Source organism: Epinephelus moara, chromosome 16, assembly GCF_006386435.1.
Source record: "Epinephelus moara isolate mb chromosome 16, YSFRI_EMoa_1.0, whole genome shotgun sequence".
NCBI lineage: Eukaryota > Metazoa > Chordata > Actinopteri > Perciformes > Serranidae > Epinephelus > Epinephelus moara.
This window is the reverse complement of record NC_065521.1, coordinates 28504843-28528797: the sequence shown is the minus strand read 5'-3', so window position 1 is coordinate 28528797 and position 23955 is coordinate 28504843. Positions and strand designations below refer to the sequence as shown.

The following is a 23955-nucleotide window of genomic DNA, read 5'->3' as shown; positions in this document are numbered from 1 at the left end:
GGGAAAGTAAAGGCAGGGCTGGAGGGACGAGCGCGGGCTGAAGGCAAGGTTAGATCTGGAGTAAAGGACAAGGGCGGGGACAGGGCGAGTATCGACGGCAACACTGAAACTGGATTTGGAGATACTCGTGTGTCTAGACCGGGAGCTGCAGCAGGAGAGGATGGTGAGGTGTGGGGGGATCCTGGTGCTACCACTGGCTTCAGGTCCATGCTTTCTATAGGCGAAGGTGGACTGTGGGAGCCTCGCAGCTCCTCTCGCTGTGTCCCTATCCCGTCAGGCATGGCCTTGTGCCAAAGCATCGGATATGACACCATGAGGATGCCCAACCTGCTGGGCCACGAGTCTCCAGCTGAGGCTGTACAACAGAGTGCGAGCTGGCTGCCACTACTTGCCAGAGAGTGCCACCCTGATGCCCGGATCTTCCTCTGCTCTCTCTTTGCACCCATCTGCCTCGACAGGTAAGTTTATATGATAAAGCTTTTTGCTATCATCATATAGTGTCGAATAGGGCGATAGGAGTCATGATTTTAGTAAGAATCTGTATTTCATTTTCACTGAAAAGAATTAAAATAATAATGATGATGTTTTATGATGTGATTTTTGCTGGGGTCTGTACCAAACAAGCGTGTTCTTTTACATCTGCAATATCATTTGTAGGCCAGGGCATCTCTCTAACACCACAGTGCTTTAGTGGTGCTATTTGTAAAGATAATTTGTTATGATTTTTCAAAAAAAAAAAAAAAAAAAAATGCAGCTCCTGTGATTTGTTTATGGCACTTGGCCATACTGCGATTCTGATAATAATGTGATTAACTGTGCAGCCTTGGTGTTTAAGTTTTACTTTTGTTGGTACTGTGATGTTGAGAGGACAGTGTTCACATGTTTGTTTAGAAATGCTTGCTGTTGTTGTAGTGTGGTAGCCAGGGTTACAGCAAATAACCACCCTTACAGTAGGCTGAGAATGAAAGGTAATGACTGGCCTTATTAACAGGAAAATACACTGAGATTAATGATAAAGTTACACAGGAGCAGGGTCATCAAGGGTTAACACCTTTTGAAAGCTGTGCAAATTGGTGCTGATATCTGAGGAGAAGCCCTGGTTTCACTCAGAAACCAAGCCATCAAAGCACTATAATCTCCTTCTTTGTCACATTAACACCTCCTGAGTTTAGAAAAAGAAAAACAAGCAACCAAATGTGATTTAATCCAGTCTTGTTTGTTCCCCACCACTACACTATTGACTCAAATCCTTTGATCAATTCAATGCTGACCATGTTCGCCTCTCCATGTCTTTTATCATCAGGTTTATATCGCCCTGCAGGAGTTTGTGTGAATCTGTGCGGGACAGCTGTGCACCAATCATGAGTTGTTATGGCTACCCCTGGCCAGAAATTCTGCGCTGCGACCAGTATCCTGCAGACCATCGTATGTGTATCTCCTCTATCACCAACAGCTCTGTTCACGCAGGGGGACGCAGAGGTAAGTAGCTGGCTAAATAAACACATAAGCTTGAGTTAACTTCATTCAACAAAAAATTCAATTAGTGGTTTGACCATTTCAGTGCCTCAGGCAAGCTGTCGGGATTGTGAGCTGGAGGAGGCCTCCTCTTCAAAAGATGCGCTGGAGACCTTTTGCAGGAGTGATTTTGGTGAATATCAGTATTATTTTATCTTAACTCTCCTAAGTTTTACATTAATTCTGGACAATAAATAGACACAAACAGCACACTGTTTTCATGAAGTTGATGCCAATCATAATTTGTGTTCATCTGCTTTCTCCCCAGTTGTGAAGCTGCGTCTAAGACGGCTCAAGTACAGCCCAGTAAGCCTGTCTCAGTTCTCGCTGGCTGCCAAACTAGACGTTCTGAAGCACGGACCCCTGTTAGGCGGGCAGATACGCTCCCGCATTGAGCTGTGGTTGGAGAGGGATGCCACCTGTGTAAGGAACATGACACGGCACCATGCACGAGGCGGGACCTTCCTTGTGACAGGCACGGTGCAAGGGGAGCGCCTGGTGGTCAATAAGGCTTATGCCTGGCAAAGACGAGACAAGAACCTGATGGCAGCTGCACGCAAATGGAAACATCACAGATGCAGGAGCTAGGACTACATGTTAGACTGGAGGATTCGAAAGAACTGAGACGTGGAACAAGCATTAAAAAGCTATGCATGAAGGAAGGACAGACATTGCATTTAGAATTTTTGATTTAATACCTACAACTGTAATTCATGTTTGGTCTGGTCTTTTCAAATATTTTCCATACTTCTACAGTTATGGAGGAGATAATAATATGCAGTCAGCTCAGCTGGTCACAAAGAAACTCATGAAGTGGCTCATGGTGTCTCTCAGGCAGTGGGGGTCAAAATAATAAAAGATGTTTAATAGAAAATGTACATATCTGTGAATTTTAAGTAAATATCGCTGGTCTATATTGGTATGGCTTTGAGTGAAAAATTAAATGTTGTGCTCTAAATCCTGATGAAACGCCATTTGTTCATGAACAGCTGATCATACCCACAGACTACAGTGTGCTTACCAAATAGGAGAGGTTTCAGGCTCATTGTCCTCATCTCATGTGTTCTGTCTGGCAGGAGGGACACCTGCTGAACATGACCCACCTGCAAGTGGACAAGAGGCATTATCAACACATTCATGACATGAGGGTTTAAATGCATGGACGCCGCTATGGCCGCTCTGTGTCACAATAAATACTGATAAATCTAGGCAGCAAAATCAGCGATTAAAGTTTCAGATGCGATTTACAGGGCTGGGGATTAATGGCCTTACAGCTGTTGGTGAATATGTGAAGTCATTACTGCGGGTGGCAGTGGGCAGTAATATGATGATAGTGTAATACGGCTGCAACCAATGCTTACTTTCATTGCTGATTAATCTGTTGATTATTTTATCAATTTCTGGTTAGTTGTTTGGTCTATAAAATGTCAGACAGTGGTGGAAAATATTGATCAGTGTTTCCCAAGGTCCAAGATGGTGTCCTTGAATGTCTTGTTTTGCCCACAACCCAAAAATATTCAGTTTACTGTCACAGGGGAGTAAAAAACAGTCCAAAAATACTAGTAGTAATCAGTCAAATCAGTGATGTCATACGGTATATGGTCTGAAAGTGCTCCATTGACAGTGAATTGGGAAAGATGGTTTTGATGACACTGAGAGCACCCAGGGGGATATTCTGTACATTTTGTGATACAGGACGGAGGACACTACAATATAGAGCTCATTTGGGTATAAAAGAGAAAACAAACATTCAGTGATCTCTCCTTCTCATTGTCCTGACAACACCACGTATTAGACTCCTCTGGTTTCTGGCTTTGACAGAGAGATGCTCATGTTCACAAATACTGATTGAACTTTCCATGGCCATAAACATAGCAAACTGGATTTATTAATTTAGGTGGTATTTCCCTTTAAGAAATAGGAATCACTAAATTATTTTTCTTTAAAAATGACTCAAACAGATGAATCAACTATCAGATTAACTGACTATTCCTACCCGTATCCCCTCAATGCGAGGTAGACTGAAACTGTTACTGAAGTCCTCCACATGCAGCTCTGTTGAATCTGGGGCAGGATGGGGCAAAGGGGCCCCGCTCTCGCTGACTGATGCTGAGGTGGCCCCGTCTCCACCCGCAAGATCCCCTGGGCCGTTGTTGTAGTGCACATACAGCAGCAGGCCGATAACATTCAGGATGTACACATGAAAAAAGACCATGACCACCACGAAATAAGCCCGAGAGCAGACATTACTCCTCTGGATGTGCAGTCGAGTGGAGCGAATAGGCTCTTTGAGATACGATGGAGGTTTGTCGCTGTCGTTGTATTCTTCCTGCTCCATCAAATTTCCCTGAGCGTCTTCCATGTTTGCAAACGAGCGCAATGGAGAAACGTGGAGATAGCCTGTCTCTTCACAAGGTAAGGTTGCGTCTGTTTGATAGCATTAGCTAGCTGTCTGGCGTTAAAAAACCTAGCTAGTTAGCTAGTTAGCTAGCAAATATGTGGCTGTTTCGATAAAAACCGACGCTGTCGTTTCTGCTGCTTTTACCCAAAGAAACAGGGCGGCTCCGAGTGAAAAAGCAGGTATGGAAACAGTCGTTTTCTTTGATAAATAAATGTGTCATCATTCATTAAGGTCCCTTAATCCTGTGTTAGCTAGCTTATCTGGCTGGTGCGCTGCCCCTGACAACCTGCCTAACAACAAGGCGGACAAGCTAACGACAGCACATGAGCCGCCGTTTCAGGTCCCACAGTAAACCGCTAGCGGCCTCTAGCGGTCAACGCCGGAACAACACTATAGTCCGGACCACGAACTGACTTTTTAACACGCAGAAGAAAAGACAACAATAATCACGACAAAAAATCCAACAATACTTTTATCAGATATTCACTTATTCCGGGAACAATACCACCTGCAAAATATAAATGGACAGACCAGACTTCTGATGGTGAGACTCTATTTACTCTTCCAAACAAATATGTGCAGCCCAACAAAATTAAGGTTGCCAAATTATGAATTAAAATTATACATGGATATTATACATTATACAACAGTTAGTTCCGGCCCTGCAATCTGATTGGTCGAGAGACAGTAAAACCGTGATGATATTGGAGTACAACATCACGGTTATTTCACTGTGTATGTATCACTCCGCCTCACAGCTGATTGCAATCAACAATCAAATCAAAACTGACGGTTAGTGTCAGTTAGGTCAGCAGTTGCGTTGTAGGCTAATTAATTCATCCACTGTCAAACAGCCAAAAATATGGATTTATTTCCTAAAATAAGTTTTGAATTGAACTATGAATGGTCATCAGAGGAAGATGAGGGAGAGGAGAAGCTGAATCCATCTGAGCACACATCCAGGTTTGTCAGTGTTTCATCAGCGGAGCTCAATGACTTGGAGAAAAGCAACATACTGTCAGATCAGAAGGCAGAGTCGGCTGTGCCTGTGAAGCGACAGTCCACCATGCAGTCACCAGAGACTTATTTCACCGGCTGCACAATTAATGGAAACGTGCAGATAAATGTGTATAAAGAGTAAGTGCCTGGCGCACCATGTCTGCGTTACATAGCAACGGTGACAGCGGAGTCCTGAGGGAACTATTTTTGTTGGCGGAAGACAAATAAAATGCTTAAATTATCTATTTTGTCCTCAATTTTCAACATTTCTTAATCAGCCTTGCTTATTTAACTGTTGAACTGTTGTATAAAAGCAATATCACACTCGAGCTCATGATGTTGTACTGTGATATCGTCTGTGATACTGTGATTCATCACAGCCGTGACGATATCACAGTACAACATCACTCCCTCTCGTGTGATATTGCTTAAGTGAATTCTAGTGCTAATTATATTACGATTAAAAAAATAAATTCCAATTGGGGAAAAAAAATTATGGAACACTATGATTCCATACTTAGTTCCATCATTCTCTGCCTTTATGACATCACGTGCCTACAGCCCCACTCAGACCTATTGTATTCTGACGTCACGTGAAATTGTGTCTTGGAAGTTCTGCCTTTGATGTGAGAGGAGGGAAATAGGAGGACATACCACGCTAGTCTTAGGCTAGACTATCAACTTATCGTTGGCGTTTTCGCAGTCAGAGGACATTTTTGAAATTCAACTTTCAACTCCCTACATCAGCTAATATGTTGATCATTTTTGCGGGCTGGGTTGCACTTCCGTGGGTCCACAAAACTGCTGGTGGACTCATCAGGTCTGCTCTGGGACTTGATTGCCCCAGTTCAGTCAGTGTTAACTCAGCAGAACCTGTCCAGGAACTACCCCCAGACAGGTTTTTTCCACCAACAGCCCCAACAGAGTTTTTGCATCAGGATGCTGTCGCAACACGTGACCTGGGCCATCTGACTGATGAAACTCTACAAAGGAGGCAAGAGTTTGCTAGACCTTTATGCAGCCACTCAGTCATTCCCAGGTCGGATTTGGGCAGCGAGAGGCCTACAGAGCAGGACAGCACCGCCGTATGCACCAGCGCTGTGATTTACAGGAGTCCATCAGGCGGCAGGAGGGTTAACCTTCCCACTTTTGCCCGCCACTGCTATCTGTTTCTTTCCAGTTTCTCCCCAGTGTTTGGGAGAGGCAGGGAACATATCGACACATTTGCCGTAGTGTCACCACAGCCAACAGTCCTCTCACTGCAAACAAGATGCGCAGATTTTTATTCTAGAACCAGAGCAACTGTTGTGTCGTTTTTCCCCATGGCACAAGCAAGAATTGTGGCTTTTCGGGTCACGGTCAGAGATAGAGCTGTGCTTGTGTTCACCCAGGCTCAAGGAACAGTATCAACTCTTCTCTGGGTGACCCAAGCAAGAGTTATGTCTCTGTACTCCAGAGCCCGTGCAGCTGTTTTCTGCAGAGCACAAAGAACGATTCAGGTTCTTTACAACAGGGTTCCACCTTTTTCGTCCATGGTAGAAGCAAGAATTGTGGATTTTAGTCTCAGGATCATCGATGAAACTTTGCCTGTTTTCACCCAGGCTCGAGAAACAGTATCAACTCTTCTCTGGGTGACCCAAGCAAGAGTAGTGTCTCTGTACTCCAGAGCCTGTGCAGCTGTTTTCTGCAGAGCACAAAGAACGATTCAGGTTCTTTACAACAGGGTTCCACCTTTTTTGTCCATGGTAGAAGCAAGAATTGTGGATTTTAGTCTCAGGATCATCGATGAAACTTTGCCTGTTTTCACCCAGGCTCAAGAAACAGTATCAACTCTTCTCTGGGTGACCCAAGCAAGAGTTGTGTCTCTGTACTCCAGAGCCTGTGCAGCTGTTTTTTCCAGGGCACAAAGTGTGGCACGTAATTTATCCATGGCACGAGCAAGGATTGTGGCCTTTGGGGTCGTGATCAGAGATGAAACTGTTGTTGTTTTTACCCTGACTCATGCCCTTGTTTCAGCTCTTCTCAGATTGACCCGAGCCAGAATTGCCAACGTTCTCTCCAGAGTCTGTGAAGCTTTTTTTTCCATGAGACAACAAACGATTTGGGCTATATTTAACGGGGCCCCACCAGTAGGTGTAGCAGATTTTTTAGCCATGGCACAAGCGAGAATTATGGATTTGGGGTTCCTAATTATGGAAGAAACTGTGTTTGCTTTCATCAAGGCTCATGCAAGACTGTCCACTCTTTTCAGCATGACCCAAGCCATATTTGTGTCATGTTCCTCCAGAGCCCTTGCAGCTGTTTTTTCTAGAGCACAAAGAACGTGTCGAGCTATATTCAACATGGTCCTACCAGTAAGTGTCGTACCTTTTTGGTCCGTGGCAGGTCTAAGAATTGCACAATTCCTGGCCATGACTCGAGCACGAATTGCACCTTTCTTGTCCATGACACAAGGAAGAATTGTGGATTTTGGGCTCATGATCATCAATGAAAATGTGCCTGTTTTCACCCGGGCTCATGCAAGAGTGTCAGCTCTTTTCAGAATGATCCAACCCAGAGTTGCACATTTTTTCTTTAGAGCCTGTGCAGCTGTTGTTTCCATAAGACAACAAATTACACAGGCTTTACTGAACTGGCTCCCACCACAAGTTGTAGCATATATTTTGTCCATGGCACAATCAAGAATTGTGGCCATGGTTCTAAATCAAACTGTGCTCATTTTCAGCCGGGCTCAAGCAGCAGGTTCAGGTCTTTTCAACAAGACCCAAGACAGAATTTTGTCTGCCTCCTCCAGAGTCCTTGCATCTGTATTTTCCCCCAGACAACAAATGATTCAGGCTGTAGTTAACATGATCCCAGTAGAAAAGATATCTCACTTTCTCGCCATTGTCTTTTTTCATGCCACTTTTTAAGGAGATGCAAATGAATTCCCATGCATAGGCCTGGAGGAGGAACAACACCTGAATCAACAGAATTCTCCTCATTGTTTGGTGGCAGACAGCAATGGCGGTTCTCGGGTTTTCTCCGGGCGCTCCGGTTCTCCCAAATGTTAAACAATTAGATCAATAAAATAACATAAATTAAAAAAAAAAAAAAAAAATCAAGACATGTTTTGCATGTAATTTTTTGATGACACATCATTCACTTCACACAACATGTTCACTTTTACAGGGGTTTATTAATTTTGCTGACATCTTGACATAAACATTCATCATAAAGAAAAGCAAAAAAAAATGGCTACTCACATCCTTTAGGGACTGTTCCTTACTTATGAGGGGCGAGGGTGGTGAAAAGGGGGAAGCATGTCAAATAATTTTTTAAGCACTCGGGAGGGATTAATGTTTTTTTATTTTGTCTTAGGGAAGGGGCATACAACTCTAAATGGCTGTATTTTGAATTTATTTTATTGCTGATTTAAAAAAAAACAGCAAGGCAAATCGCCTAAATTACACACTTCATCATAGCCAGAGAACTTATCATTGGATTTTCACATTTCTGATGCGATGAATGCTTCAGTCAGACAAAAAAAAGAAACAAATCTGAACTTAAGATCATGATATTTCATCAAAATCACTTTATTCTATGTCCTTCTTTAAATTTTGGCCACAGATAAACCATTGGCACTAACTAACCAGAGTGCATGACAAGTGAGAGACCAAGGCCTTTCGCAACTTTTTTCAACTTTTGGGCTAACAAAGAAAAAAAAAAACTTTATTGAATACATTCAATACATGGACAATGTACATTACAGATTTTCAGTCTCAAAGTCGTAGAAAATATATCTCATAACATGAAAATAATGTAAAAATAAGTTGCACAGAAATAAAATGTAGGGAAAAGAAAGAAACATAACAAAAACAAAAATCATCAGGGTCTATGAAACAGATGGAATAATACTGAAGTGTCTAAATAATTGTTTAATAATAGTTTTTGCCAGTTTATAATTTTTTAATTTTAGATTTTCAATAGCAATCAAGACTGTTTTAAAGTTGGTATCTCCAAAAATATAATAGGAGGGTGGTCTATTAGGCCAAATCATTTTATGCTTTGTTCTTTTCATCAGATGAGAAATTGGTATTGTTAAAAATAAGTAATTTATAAATCTTTGTTGGCATGACATCTTTTATTCAGAATGTTTTAAAAGGATCCTCTGTAAATCAAATCAAAAATAAGTGGCATGAAAACAACCTTCACATTTGGGAAGAAATCACAGATATTAGCTTTAACCTGTGTACAAACTTAAATAGAAACTCCTTGATTCTATTTGGAAATATATAATCATGAGGTAACAGCAAGATATCGTCCATCGTTTTCTATTTAAGTATAACTATCTTCATCTGAAAGTAGTAATATGCTCAAGATGACTTCTGCTAAAGGCGTTAATGCACTTTCTATCAGATATAGAGACTCCATTAATAGTAAGCGGGCGTTCTCTTAAAGATAGTGCATTAAGGTAATAGGGACTTTAGTAGTAGAGGTATTATCTGGTAGCTACTGTAGCTAGTAGCTGTCAAAAAATGCAGTAAAAAGTGCAATATTTGCCTCTGAAATGTTGTGGAACGCAAGTTTAAAGCAGCATATTATGGAAAAACTTAAGTACCTCAATTTAATGACCCTGTATGTTACACTGCCGTGACATAATTGTGGGGTTGGGATCAGTATTGCACTTTAAAGTTACGCTATAGAGTTATGGAAACTACAAGAGACAGATTTTAAACATTAGGCCACCCCTGCCTCCTAAATCTGCACCCCCAGTTTGTAACACAAGCCTTCAAGCTTATAGATTAAGATGTTAAATCTTGAGCCTACACTGAGATAACCTTGATGACATCAGCAGAGTAGGGTTTTTGACATTGAAAAGCTCCTTTTAAGGGCCAAAGGAAATAGGTAGCGTGCCTCACATGTAAAATCAGCGTAGTGCCCATTAAATCCATCGATCAAAATTCAAAACATAAAAAGCTTTTAGTCCAAAAATATCACAGTCAGCTCTCAAAACCCATCATAACCGTATAGAAATCAACACGTCATCTACATCTGTTGAGGTTCAGGAATTCTTTAAGAACATATATAGCCTATAACATGTCTAATGATTAACACAACTGACTAAAGAAAGTAAAAAGTGCAAGTAAAGTAAGAGTAAAAACAAAGAAAGAAAAAGAGTGAGGCTGTGTTGTAAGTGGGGCAAATGAGCAAAAGCATGGCTGTATATTAGTGTATGTGTACATAGCAGGGAGCTAAGCCATAGATTATTTAAGGTCCATTAATACAATCAATAAATCTTTTCCCAAACAACACTTATTCGCCTACCTGACTGTAGGGTTTGCCTTAACAGGGACTATCTGAAACTGTCCCTCCAGTGAATGAATGTGGCCTGTGAATGAAAACATGCTGTTGTTGTTTGAAATACACCACACGGTGGCGATAGAGACCAGAGCAGCAGGCAGACTTCTCCTCATCTCCTGCGTTTGCTGTGTCATCTGTGATTCCTGACGTCATTGTTATAGATGCAGGTTGTTTCCCGGAGGTGTAAAAAAAAAAAAAAAAAAAAGTGTTCATGTTTTATTCACGTTTGTTTCATTAATAAAAATAAAACAAAACATTTAAAGGAGGTTGTGTGAAGATGTTGGCATTGGGTTTCCACAGTGGTCATCCAGGTAGTGGCCATTTTATATCAAATGGAGAATATGCTTGTCACTAAGTGTGTCTGGGCTGCAGTTAAATGAAATCCAGTTATTTTGTCTGATGTGTGCATCACTATGAATTAAATCCTCGCAGCTGTGGGAGCGCACGATTTATTTCAAAGGGGGCAAATGAATCCTCAGACTTCCACTCATGTTGGAGATCATACACTTGCATTTCCATAATTTTTCACTGCATGCATTATTCACAAGGAATTTCTCTGAGGTGCACATTTAGATGGGGATGGTGCTTGTGTAATGAAGGCTAATTTCCCCGGTGACACTGCCCCCCAAATGAATCCGTCGGACCCCCCTTTTACACACAGAGTAAGGAGGAGAGTCTGTATACACACATTGAAAGTCTCTCTCACACACACACACACACACATGCACTCACACACCCCTTGCGGTGTTTTCCGGGATCACGCCACCGCTTCCACTTGGGATCCACACAGCAGCAGCAGCAGCAGCGATATGGCTGATCATCACCACACGGGACGGTGCTGTTTATAAGCGAAAGTAAAGACAAATAATGCGTAATTACGGGTCAACAATGCGCGTACTGACGCCACGGGACACTGCGACACACCGTGCAACCCAGGGATAAGAGTTACCCGGCGAGTTAAGAGGCAAATCCGGTGTGTTTTACGGCAAACTAGTTGGAGGAACTTGTCGCAGTGGATCCATCCCAGCGTGCCGCCTGGATTACCATACACAAGTGGAACAATAGTCTCCTGCAGCAGGAACACTAGCAGGTCAGTGGCAGCGGGGGGTTTTGTGTTTGTTTATGTCCAGCTTGTGCTCACACCACGTTTTGATCCTGTAACGACAATGCTGGGACAGCAGGCAACCATAAGCACGACTGTCCTATCACCTGACATTGCAGGTGGAGTTTCTTTTTTCGCGATTAAAACAAAAGGTATTTGGTGGTTTTCGCTGGATTATACTGCGTAAATGCGCGCGTTTGTGGAGCTGATATGGACACTTTGGTTCTCTTCAAATATCGCTGTAGGGGAATGAAAGTGACACCATGGCAGATAAAAGTGTTAAATAGCGATAATGACACTTTAAGTCCAAAGAGTCGGTGCGTAAAGTGTAAATCCACGGTGATCACGCTGGGATACTCTCTGCAATGATTTCCAGTCCGTTTCCCGTGGAGTTTCTGAGCCGGTCGGGTGGCTGTGTAACTTTTCCTCGCCCTGCCTGACTCTCCTCCTCCCGGATACTTGCGTCAGGAAAACACGGGGAGAGAGGAACTGACCGAAAACGCAAAAGGCCTGGAAGGTAGAGGAATCTCTGCCAGGCAGGCCCGACACCAACTGCGTGTTTTTTTCTTTGGTTTGATCCAGTCCCGTGATATTTATCGTTCGGCTGCTTGCTGTCCACTCACTGTATGTATGTGCGCTCTGGCCGCAGTCATGTCCACTTACATGGGATATTGTCAGGACCCTCAGTCCAGTCCTGCGGTCACGCAGTGTTGTCGATAACCTCGTGGATGTTCGCCGATTGCGAGACGTGTACCATCACCAACACAGCTCGAGCAGTTATTGTTTGCGGCAAAAACATGTATATGAAGTCTTAATGTCTTAGCAGCGTGTTGGGGATATCATTTAGCGCTGAATTATTCATGTTCATCTCAGTGTGGGATGTCCGGATTGGAAATCATGCGCATCCGTCAGTGCCTTTGCCTTGGCGATGCACATCCGTGGATGCACCCCGACTGAAAAATAGCACCCATAATCCCAGACCAGTAGTAGCCCTTTCTTAGCTCGGTATGTACTGTATGTTATAATTGTCTTATTACCATAACGACAGTGGGACTAGTTATTGGTACCTTTAAAAACACCACACAGATTTTTTAATTTAATTTAATTTAATTTAATTTAATTTAATTTAATTTATTTATGTTTTAGTTTTATTTTATTTATTATTTTTATTCATTTTATTTTATTTTATTTCATTTCTATTTTATTTCTGCATGGTCTTACTCTCTCACAGTGTAATGCCCTGAAACCAATTACTGACCCAGTATCCGTGTTCTGGTTTGAATGTCACCCAGTTGTGCACTGTTCTGTGGTCAATAATGACTTGTTTAATCAGGACATGGCCTCCCTGAGATTACAATTCTCTTTCAGAGGAATGTCCTTAAGTAGTAATACCTTAAAACTTCGAATAGTAGCCCGGGCTATTATTTGCTTAAATCACTGACATAAGCACGCCTGTATTTGAGACAGGCCTTTAATTCCTTTCACACAAAACTGCTGCTTAGCAAAGATGGGAATATGATTGATTTGTTTATTTAAACCAGTATGAATATTACTTGTATAAAAATTAGGCTTCAGATAATATATGACTTATGAATCATTCATTTGATCTAGCCACGACAGATGGCGCATCGGAGACAGCGTGAGTTACGTCACCCGGCATACCGACACAACACGACTACTCACAACTTGGATCCATTTTCATGAGAAACCCTTTTGATTCTTTTGATCTGAGGACCCTTACAGACTAAAAGAATATGAGTAATTCACAGAGTAATCAAGGAATGGACACATGATTTGAGGTAGCCAACAACCTGGTTTTATACATCCAAAGAACTTCTATAAAAAAAATGAACTGCTTGGCAACCAGACCAGGCCTCTAATTGAGACAGGCCTTTATTTGTCAAAATGTGGAGCCACACCAGGCTGGTAAAAGAGACTGGGTGTTTAATTGAAGTTTGGTAATAACGTATACCTGTACTTAATAATGAAGTTTTGGCTCAATGTTATCATTTACCATCTTTCCGTAGAGTCATGTTAGGATGATATGGTCGGCAATTTGATGATTTTGTATTTAATTTTTCAGTATCCAGTAATTCCCTCTCCTCAACTTGGGAGATTTAGATTAAGTGACAGAAGAGATGCTGAGGAGGAGACACTGAGCTCACAAGGAGAATGGACAACTTTTTGGGTGATCTATTGGATTACGTGTGTGTTTGTGTGGATGTGTGTAGGATTCTGTAGTTGGGCAGATTCGTGCATTACTCATGCATCCTCAGGCCGCCACGCAAAGCAGTGCTCCGAGTGCCACTGAGTGCCCATTCCACTCTGCCACATTGTATGTGAGTGCATGCATGCGTATGATTCATGTGCCACTGAATTGCAGAAGAATGCTTGTTAGTTTGTGATGAAAAGGAACGAAGGAGAGGTACAGGAGGCAATACAATATCTGGCTTCACTCTTGGTCAAGCTGTGGAAATTTTACCCTCTGTTCTGATAGAAGTCATTTCAATCTGTGTATGTTTGTACATGAATGTGTCGAACTTGCAGCTGGCCAGTATCCGTGTACACTGCAGACTCAGGTCCTCCAGTCCATTCATTCTCTTGCCTTCTTAAGAGGCATATTTGGCAGAGGAAACCCAGAGCAGGGCTGGCAGGGATCACATGCTGCAGCACTGTGTGGCATCCCAAGCACCGGAGGGCTGGACGTTTTTATAGCTGACACGAGCATGCGCGTGTGTTTGTGCGTCGAGGTCGGTGGATAGAGGGATGCGAATTGCGAATTTTCTGCTCTTCACTTCTCTTCTCCGTCTCGTTTCTTTTTCTCTTCACCTCAGAGACAGAAACTGCGGTTCCAGCCTGGGCCTGTAACCTAGCAACCCAAATGGTGTGTGTCTTGAATAAATCAGACTGTGTTCCTCCTCTGTCCTCCTCAGGGGTGTGTCAGTTCACCTCACCTCCATGCTACCACATCCATGAAACCACACACACAAATAACTTACTACAAAGCTGGAGATGGTTTAATTCCTCCTCTCCTTTGTATCGCTCAACCCTATTAACCTCCACACTTTTGTGTTTGTTTTATTGCACAGCTTGGCTTTACTGCTCGCAAACACATCAACAGCGCACTGTGTTGCTTTCAAACAAACCGAAAACAGCAGAAGTGCTCGTAGCGTCTTTGAGGGAGCGAGAGCGGCCTCCGTCATCTGGAGTTCGTCCCCCGCCGTTTAGTGGGAGTGATGTATCAGAGCTGTTCGTGGTTTGCCGGGTGTCTGGTGAGTGTGGCCTGCGCATGCTGCAGCCTGGAGCCACATGTCTCGTCCCACTCACTGTTGTGCCTCTGCCAAGCTCTTCACACTGCCACGTCCATCTGCACCAGACGAGACTCAACATCCAATGCACATTCATAACACTTCATTCTTCCTGGAACTTTTTTGTTGACCAGCACAGATACACTCTCAGAAATGCCTTACATTATCCTGAAGTGCAAAATTCAGATTTCAGCAGATTTAAACAATCAATTTTTAAGTTAATCAATGCATGATGATACTAAAAGATGGTGGGTTTATCTGGCGTTTAATAAAATATTATTTAAAAGCAGTATAGAAAAGTTCACAAACTAAGTAGGAATAAATACATTAGTAGTTAGTAGTGTTTGCTTAGTTGTTTACAAGGCAGACTACACTTTAGTTCATCATATTATAAATAAAATTGGAAATCTCAACAACATATATAATATACAGTGGTAGCCTGAAGTGTTTCCCTCTGTGAGCGGCTGGGTAATGAGATTCCCACTGCATTTCTGTTTGGGCTAATTCAACAGAGATAAGATGAAGACTGTGAAATTAGTCATTATTGTGTGTCTGCATGTGTGTGCGGGCATGCCCAGATGCGAGTGTAAGTGTGTGTTAATGATAACACTGGTATGTATTTATCTGGATAATAAGCAGTGCATTATATTATCGGCTGTTTCCCCCTTAATGCGAATCATGTATTCCCGAAAATGTGTGGATGATGGCTGGAAGGTTGCACGAGGAGAACCGGGTCTCCTTGTCCGAGCGGGCTTCTTCTCTAGTGAAGTCTGGGGGAACATGCAAATGAGGGGGGGAGGGAGATTCGTTCCGTACTGATAATCCATGGGGTGACGGATGATATGAAATGAATGTGCTCTCCTTTCGTTCCTTTGTTGCCTTTTTTTTTTTTTTTTAAACTTTTTTTTTCGTCTTGGAGAAAACGCCTCCGGCTGAGGTGCGAACCGCATCCAACTGAGCTCATGTAAATTGGCAGAGGCGATGTTGTTAGCAATGGATACTCGCCTAAGCGCATCTTCTGGTGACAAAAAAGCCAGTCGTCCTGAGTGAGGATCGCTGGGTTTTGAATTCCCTCAGAGCACTGGCTGTCTCTAATAGGCCTGAAAGACTGAGAGCCTGAAAGGATGAATGGCTTTTGTTGAAGCCTCCAAGGTTGGACACAAAGGGAAAGGCAGTGGGTGCCTGGTGCATGTGTGTGTGTGTGTGTGTGTGTGTGTGCACTTGCGCATGTCAGCTCTGGAGCCCTTATGGGTTAGATAGAAGTAGCAGGAAGTTGAAAGGAGACAGAAATACTCTGCCATAGCTGCCTCTACCTCCGGGCCAGTGAAGCAGAGTGTAGAAGACACAGCGCACAAAGTGACATCATCACACACAAACACACTCGTGCAAAGACACATGTACTGTACATACACACACATAAACTGGGTTCTGAATGTTTGCTGAGGGGCACTCTAAACAATATAGAACTTTGAAAGCTCACTGACGTTAAGAGGTATACACAAACAGATACACAACACACGTGGGCAGGTCACCAGTGAATGTAAAGAGCACTTTGCTGGAGAAACAATATGCTCTTTCCCCCTATTTATTCTTAGGACGGGATGCTTCTCTCTGCTGTAATCACACACAGCGTACACAGTATTTGCAAACAGCTTTCCATCAGACTTGTTTGGTTGTCGTCACATGGACACCAGCTGAGGTTGGACGACTGTAGAATCGTATATAGAGTTCTTGTGTCATACGATACTTTCCTGTTCTATTTTCGCATTGGTATACTGTAGATGTGTACTGTTTGAATACCCCGACTTCATTATGGATGGCTGATGGAGGAGCCAGTCAAATGTATGTCAATCACAACTCACCAGGGAGAGCTGCTCTCGTCTGAGACCTCTGGAGAACTGCATAGTCAGCCATCTACATGTTTTTTTGTAAAAAAATTTTTGTTTGTTGCTCTCTTTTTCCCTGTCTCTGTGGGTCTGCTCTCCCATTCTGTGTCTTTTATTCTGCAATGTTTGCACTTGGGATACATAACAATGAGAACACACGCTGCGTGAGCAAACACAATCATCGGGAGCCCAAAGAACTGTAGAAAATGCGCCGAGGCTGCACTGCAGTAGTTTGACTGTACAATGAAGATTAACGGGGCAGTGCGGATCTAGCTGTTGATGGTTGTAATGAGAACAATGATTATGATGATGGGGATGCAGGTGGTGGTGGTGCTGATGATGATGATGATGATAATGACGATGCTGGTGGTTGTCCCTCCTCTCTCAGGCCTGTGGGCCCCGGTGGTGCGGTCGAGAAGATGGACAGGATGAAGATAATCAAGCGGAGGCTGTCCATGTCTCTACGCAGCGCTAGGCCCGTTGACGACTCCCTGTCGGAGCTGGCTGAGCAGATGGCCTTGGATGAGCCATCCGCAGCCAGGGACAACGGTGAGACACGTGAACAAGTGCACTCACACACAGGTAACACACAAGCACCTCAGCAGATGCCATCACACAGGCATACAGTGTGCATGAGGGGGCTTATTTCAAACACTGCAGCTGACACAAAACTTCAAAAAAGGTACAGTGTGTAAAATTTAGGGGGGTTTATTGGCATCAATCAGTGAGGATTGCAACCAGCTGAAACTGCTCCCAGTTAGAATACCTGAGGTTTTTATCCGCAGAGGTCTCTTCCTCTCTAAAACAAATAGACCAAGTGATTAAAATCTGTAAAATCCGTGGAGGGGCTTCTAACTATGGAGGCTGACAGAGTTCAAAATTAGGAGCAGCCACCAGCCAAATGCTGGTTAAATATGCAAGTGGCTGCTTGATTAGCTTCACTCACCAGCCAAGAAAACACCGGTTATCAGTGTCAGGTGGACAAAAAAGTTAAATTCCAATCTTGGTGACTGATGGGAAAATGCGAAAATGCAAAAAAGCACTTGGTCTTATCTCGAACCAGTGATTGGTTTGTCCACTCCAGGCTATGGTAGAGACGTGGCGATGCATCATGGCAATCTCTGTAGACAAGGACCCGCTCCCTATGTAGATATAAACACCTCATTCTAAGGTAACTAAAACACAACAATTCTTATTTTCAGCTGATTATACACTTAAAGGGATAGTGCACCCAAAAATGAAAATTCAGCCATTATCTACTCACCCATATGCCGAGGGAGGCTCAGGTGAAGTTTTAGAGTCCTCACATCCCTTGCGGAGATCCAAGGGGAGAGGGGGTAGCAACACAACTCCACCTAATGGAGGCTTAAGACGCCCCAGATTCAAACGTCCAAAAACACATAATTGAAACCACAAAATATCTCCATACTGCTTGTCCGTGGTGATCCAAGTGTCCTGAAGCCCCGACATAAAAAGTTGCTCATTGTAACCTGTAACTGCCTCACTACCTCAAACAACTTTTTATGTCGGGGCTTCAGGACACTTGGATCACTACGGACGAGCAGTATGGAGATATTTTGTGGTTTCAATTATGTGTTTTTTTGGACCTTTTAATGTGGGGCGCCATCAGCCTGCATTAGGTGGAGTTGTGCTGCTACCCACTCTCCCCTCGGATCTCCGCAAGGGATGTGAGGACTCTAAAACTTCACCTGAGCCTCCATCGGCATATGGGTGAGTAGATAATGGCTGAATTTTCATTTTTGGGTGCACTATCCCTTTAAGAAAACACTCTTATTAGAATTTATCCCATTTCTGCCGATATATTCCCCCAAATCCTGCACACTGGACCTTTAAATTATATGTATATACTGCATGTCAATACAGCATCTCAGTTCATAGCAGAAGAAAAAGCTCTCAAAAAGGTAGCAAGGAGGCGTCTGTTGTCAGTATGATGGAGAGTAATTGTGTCACCTCCATGACCCTCTTGGGAGTCACACAGTGATTAGTTTGACTCCAACATCTGTTACGGCGAGCGTCTCACCACACAGGAGCGGGCGAGCCACGTTATTAAAGCGCAGTTTCTCATGCTCTCCAACAGTTCAAGACCTCAAGGCTTCATATGGAGCTTTTCCAGTTCACGAAGAAGCATTAACTGATGTAGTGGTTTGCAAATGATGGTGTAGGTGGAGAGAGTCAAAATAGAGGTCATAGCTGATCATCACAAGAGATGCGGGAGGGTTATGCAAAATGATGGCGGCAGGTACGACACTGTCCTCCAGTCATTTGTGGCGTCCGTTTACACTGAAATAATGTGTTTGTTACTGTGTGGTGATGTTTATTAATATGCAGTATTCTCATGAAGACATACGAAGTTTCACCTGAGCTTTTAACCCACCTTCATCGTCTTCACCTCATCATCTGCTTCGTTGCCATCACGTCACTGTTGGCTTTACCTCACTTGTTCATCATCAAGGCTGAGAGGAGTAGCGTACTGGAAATGTATGTAAATTCACAAGAGAAGGGAATGTCTGAGCTCCAAGACTGAAAGTGCAAAAAGCAATGTCATTCTGAGAACCTCTGGGTGCCACCTGCTGGGCATCCTCCAGGATTGCAGGACCCCTCTTTGGAAAAAAATCAGAGACCTCACCTGACACAAAGACTGTGTGTGTGATTGGTCTTTGTGTGTGCTCGTGTCCTATTCTGGCTCCAGATGGAAACCAGGTCACACCATAGAGTGATTGCCTCGGTTTCAGCAGCTGCTTTTGTCTCAGAGAAAGGGAAAGAAAAAAGACGGATGGAAAGTGATGAAACAAAAAAAAAGTCTCAGTGCTCAGTGTAGATTTGCAGTTTGGATACAAGGAGCAATCATGTTTGTTCTTTGTTACTAGTTGTTGTTATCCATTCCTCCATACCTCCACCTGATTAATCCCTGTCCTCCTCCTCCTATTTTTACACCCCTCTCTTTAGTCTTTTAATGGCGCAAGCTAAGTCAGTTCATTTCCAGAGAGCGCAACGAGTGAGGAAGAGGGAGTTGGATGGAGGAAGTGATGTAGAGGATGAGGAGAGGGACATTAAACTTTAACCACTGCACTACATCTTACACTCACCATCCCGTCTTGCCCTTTTCTCTCGCTGCATCACCCTCCCGACCCCCCCACGCCTCTATATATCTTAGTCAGACTGTGCAAAAGGGCGGTAAGAAAAATACCACATTTTTCATAGTGCTAATTAGATGGTGCTGACCTCAGATCTGTTCTTCCAGTGTGCTCATGGAGGAGCTGTGTTACAGCGAGAGAGTCATGTGAGGAACATTAAAGCCTAATGCTCGGGGATCACAGTGGAATTTACAGTGCAACGTAGTGGAAATTGGGGATTATTTGAAAGATAGGAGATGTGACATGTGGGCTTACACCCACATTCTGCACAAAGGATTCATTAATACTAATATATGTGAAAGGAAGGTGATGATGCATGCGTGCTGACAGGGTGTTCCTCACATTTCGGAGGGGTTAGGTTAAAGTTGTGTGTAGGATTTAGGGGGACATATTGGCAAAAATGGAATGCAATATAACAAGTATATTTTATTCAGTGTAATCACATGAAAATAACAATTTCGTTACCTTAGGATTAGACATTTATATCTAGATAAGCCACCATGTTTAGAAGCCCAACCTGTGATGAGCAGCGTCTGAGAAACAATAATTTGCAACATGACACTGCTTCATTCATGCCTTAAATCACCATTTATAAAACAATACGTAGAATCCATACTAAAAATGTACGTACAGACAAAAGCCAAAAATGGCATACACCAAAAAATATTCAACAATTTCTACTATCAGGCTTCCACCTCAGTATCTGAGTCGCCAATTTCCCGTCTCCAAAATGTCCGTAAGCATGCGTCAAAAGTCCTTCCATCAAGTCTGTTTTTATACATCACAACTTTTCCGTGGGAAATGGCATACGCCTCTTTCAGGTCTCGATAAAACCTCTGCAGATAATTCGACACCTGGTGAAAACCTCCTGAACGATGAATGCTGACGGAAATCTAGCTGAAAGTTTCAGCCGGTTGCAAGTTGCACTCCTCACCACTAGATGCCACTATCCCCCGAAATCTTATACACTGCACCTTTAAGGTACTTTGCTTTGAAAGAGTCAAGGAGCATTAGTTTATCCATAGTCTTAAATTTGAGCCACAGACTTTGATTTTCTACTAACAGTCGGCTAAATATCTATTCCAGTCCCTCCAGCAGTCATTTGGTTACTCCCTTACCTCTGCGGCTACAGTGCATCCTCTAGTTATTCATGTGCATGTCTCTCTTTTTTTTCCAACTCGCTGTTCTTCAAAATCTGTTTTTATCAGTCAGTGACTCAACATATTTTCCACTATGCATGCCTCATGCCTCATACACTTTCCATGGCTATTTCTGTTACTGTTGGCTACAACTGTTTCCTCTTCTAACATGAGTCCAACAGCTGTATAAATTCCCACTATTTTATCTATATTGTACTGTTCCTACACATTCTGCGTCCTCTCTGTGTCTGGTGACCTTGTGATGTCTTTTTCCTCTTTCCCCTCTCCTCCCGTTCCTTCCTACTATTTCTGTCATCTGCCTGTCTCTATTTTGCCGCTTCTCTTGCCTCTCTTCTGCTTTCCCTCGACCCTCCATCCTTCCCTTTCTCTTCCTTTCCCTTTTTTTCCCTGTCCTGCTTTTTCGGGGTTTTGTGTCAACCCGCTGCCCCTCTGAGCTTTATCCTCACTTTCTCGCTTTCTCTCGCACTCTCTTCTTGTCTCCCTTTCGTTTTTCTCCCTCTCCCTGGCCGTCCGCCTGCATCGCATGTCTCAGAGCCCATGGTGGTGTGCGCCGTGCACCCTCCCGCCTCACACAGCGCTCCCTCCTTCCTGCGTCAATATGCCGGTCATCTGGGCCGCACCGCCCTGCGCAGAGAGCCGGGTGGGGGGCTGGAAAGAGACAGAGCCTACCTGAGCCTGCACAGGACTGGATCTCTGGGTACACACACACACTCACACACACATATTTACACAGTGATGCATGCATGCAGCACAATGAAAAACATAGCTGTATGTACAACTGGTTTGACTCCAAATTTCTGTATATTCAATTAAAGCCTGTCCCGTGTACAGTTTTGAAGTGATGGCACTCTCCTTCCAGTTTATGCTACTTAATGCATCTTCTCCATTTTGTTTAAGATTGCTAATAGCTACTAGTTACTTTGAATATCAAGGTTTTACAGACAAATCATATTTTCTGTATATAAAATCTGATGCATTGTTACAGATTAACGTATCCACTGCATACACTGCAATGTATGTGTAAGAATATCCAAATTATATAACACTGGTAGCAGTCATTCTGCTCTCTAAGAACTTTTGAAGTCAATTTTGCTAGTGCGTCTGCACTTCTGTTTAAAGGGACCCCAAGATCAAAATACATATTTGTCCTCTTACCTGTAGTGAGATTTATCAGTCTAGATTGTTTTGGTGTGTGACGCAGAGTGTTGGAGATATTGGCCGAAGAGATGTCTGCCTTCTCCCCAATATAATGGAACTAGATGGCGCTTTGCTTGCGGTGCTCAAAGTGCCAAAAAAACTCAACAGTAATGTCTCTTTACAGACATCATGACCCGGTTACTCAACGAAATACGCAGGCCTTGTTGTGAGCAGTTTCGTGAACTGTATCAGCGTGCAATAGAAAGCGCGCAACTACTGCTAGCTTACCTAGCACCACTGAGCTAGCTAACATTACAGCTCAACCAAGAAGGACGCCTCTCATCCATGAGTGGATGCACACTTCCTACTGCATGGTTATACAGTAGAAAGAAAATAGTTCCCACATGAAGCAGCTCACAACAAAGTCTGTGGATTATCTTCAGTAACTGGGTCATGATTTCTGGAAAGAGACATTTCTGGCAAGTTTTTCAAATGTATTTTTTGGGCGCTTTGAGCCCCAAAAGCAGAGTGCCATCTAGTTCCATTATATTGGAGAGAAGGCAGACATCTCTACGGCCGACATCTCCGGAACTTTGCAACTCACAACAAAACAACTGAGACAGATAAACAGCACCATGGGTAAGAGGAAAAATATATATATTTGATTTTGGAGTGAACTGCCCCTTTAAGTAAAACTTTGAATGGAAGACTTGTAGAGGAGTATTCTTTAATTTGAGCTATTGCTAATTTCACTTAAGTAAAAGAAACGAGTGCTTCCTCCGCCACTAAAACAAACACACACCTCTGTGATTACACATACTCACATAGACAACCCACTACACTATTTCCTGCATAGGAATGGACCTCTTCTGTGTTTCAGTAGTTCAGTAAAGAGAGCTCTTATGTATCTTTTTTCCCATCATGCATTAATGATTTGATATTCAGCTGTGCGTTTTTATAATTTCATGTGTTTCACCAGAGCAATGTCAAGTTTGAGCAACACTGCCACCTGTGGTTGGAAAATACAAACACTGATGTCATGTAAATGTCAACTTAGCTCTCCATAAAGGGGAGTGTGTGTGTATGTGTGCGTGTGTGTGTGTGTGTGTGTGTGTGTGTGTGTGTGTGTTGGATTAAGGTCATTAGAGTTTTAGCCCTCCAGATTCGTAGTAAATGTTGGGAGGATAGCCAACTTGTGTCAGTAAATACGGTTTTTCACTGAAAACCCACATACATGCACACACAAAGTGCACACACGAAGTGCACGCACACACCCACATGCTCACACAATCACTTTTTCCTTCTGACGGTCTGCATTATGTAATGGAACGTGTGGTCTGTCGCTATATGGATCTCAGTAATCTCATTTCCCACTGTGGCAGAACGGCTTATATCAGGAGCAGTGGGATGGAGTGAGGAAGGCAAAGTCAAGGATGGAGAGAAACGGTGGAGGCTGAACACTTGGATGTTGGAGATGGGCTTAGAATGAAATGGAGCTTAGAAAATGGCGAGAGATTGATTACAGGAGACCAAGCGATAGAGGCGGAGAAAAGTATAGATGAAAGGAGGGAGCGACGGGCAGAGTGGTAGGAGAGCGTTAGTTCCACGATGGCTCCTCCAGGAGTCACATTAGCTTTGTGCTGTGTATCCCCTGAGTCCTCGGCTGAGTGAACTGCAGATAGACCACGACGAGACTCCTTGCATCTATTGAACTCTGGCTGACAAGAGAACCAGTCTTGTATCAGGAGCTTACAGTTCATTGTGATCCTGCTAGCTGGGAATATAATAAGAATAGATGGATGAGACTAAGATGATCCCTGTGAAGAAATAGGGACAGCGGCTGGGTACAGTTGGTAATATGATGCCTGAGGTTTGGTGCCAGAGCCAAAATAATATTCAATATCTTACTCTGACAATTATGAGTATGTTGTCAAAATGCTCAAATGTTA

At 43.2% G+C, this 23955-nt stretch overlaps 2 protein-coding genes across 9 annotated transcripts in view; both read left to right on the top strand.

Moving 5' to 3' along the window:
- Positions 1 to 2491, top strand: LOC126402299 (secreted frizzled-related protein 5). Its single transcript, XM_050064171.1, has 4 exons — positions 1 to 458; positions 1304 to 1479; positions 1562 to 1648; positions 1784 to 2491. Exons 1-4 carry the CDS (start codon positions 208 to 210, stop codon positions 2101 to 2103), a joined length of 834 nt encoding a protein of 277 aa, XP_049920128.1. The 5' UTR covers positions 1 to 207; the 3' UTR covers positions 2104 to 2491.
- Positions 2492 to 3579: 1088 nt separating this feature from the next.
- Positions 3580 to 23955, top strand: part of LOC126402298 (cyclin-dependent kinase 17-like) — a 60803-nt gene continuing 40427 nt past the window's right edge. For 3 of the 8 annotated variants that reach the window (XM_050064163.1, XM_050064164.1, XM_050064161.1), the window contains exons 1-3: positions 3580 to 3930; positions 16943 to 17136; positions 21402 to 21566. In XM_050064163.1, coding sequence (XP_049920120.1) covers positions 3716 to 3930; positions 16943 to 17136; positions 21402 to 21566 — 574 coding nt within the window. In that variant the 5' untranslated portion in view covers positions 3580 to 3715. Of the gene's footprint in view, positions 3931 to 10755; positions 11349 to 16942; positions 17137 to 21401; positions 21567 to 23955 lie in introns of those variants that run through there. The other 5 variants (XM_050064168.1, XM_050064166.1, XM_050064162.1 and 2 more) reach the window with 4 other exon arrangements.

Coding starts and splice junctions, on each gene's coding strand:
- LOC126402299 (XM_050064171.1), top strand. CDS start 208: ATGCTTTCTATAGGCGAAGGTGGACTGTGGGAGCCTCGCAGCTCCTCT. Junction 459..1,303: donor GCACCCATCTGCCTCGACAG/GTAAGTTTATAT, acceptor TTTTATCATCAG/GTTTATATCGCCCTGCAGGA. Junction 1,480..1,561: donor TCACGCAGGGGGACGCAGAG/GTAAGTAGCTGG, acceptor TGACCATTTCAG/TGCCTCAGGCAAGCTGTCGG.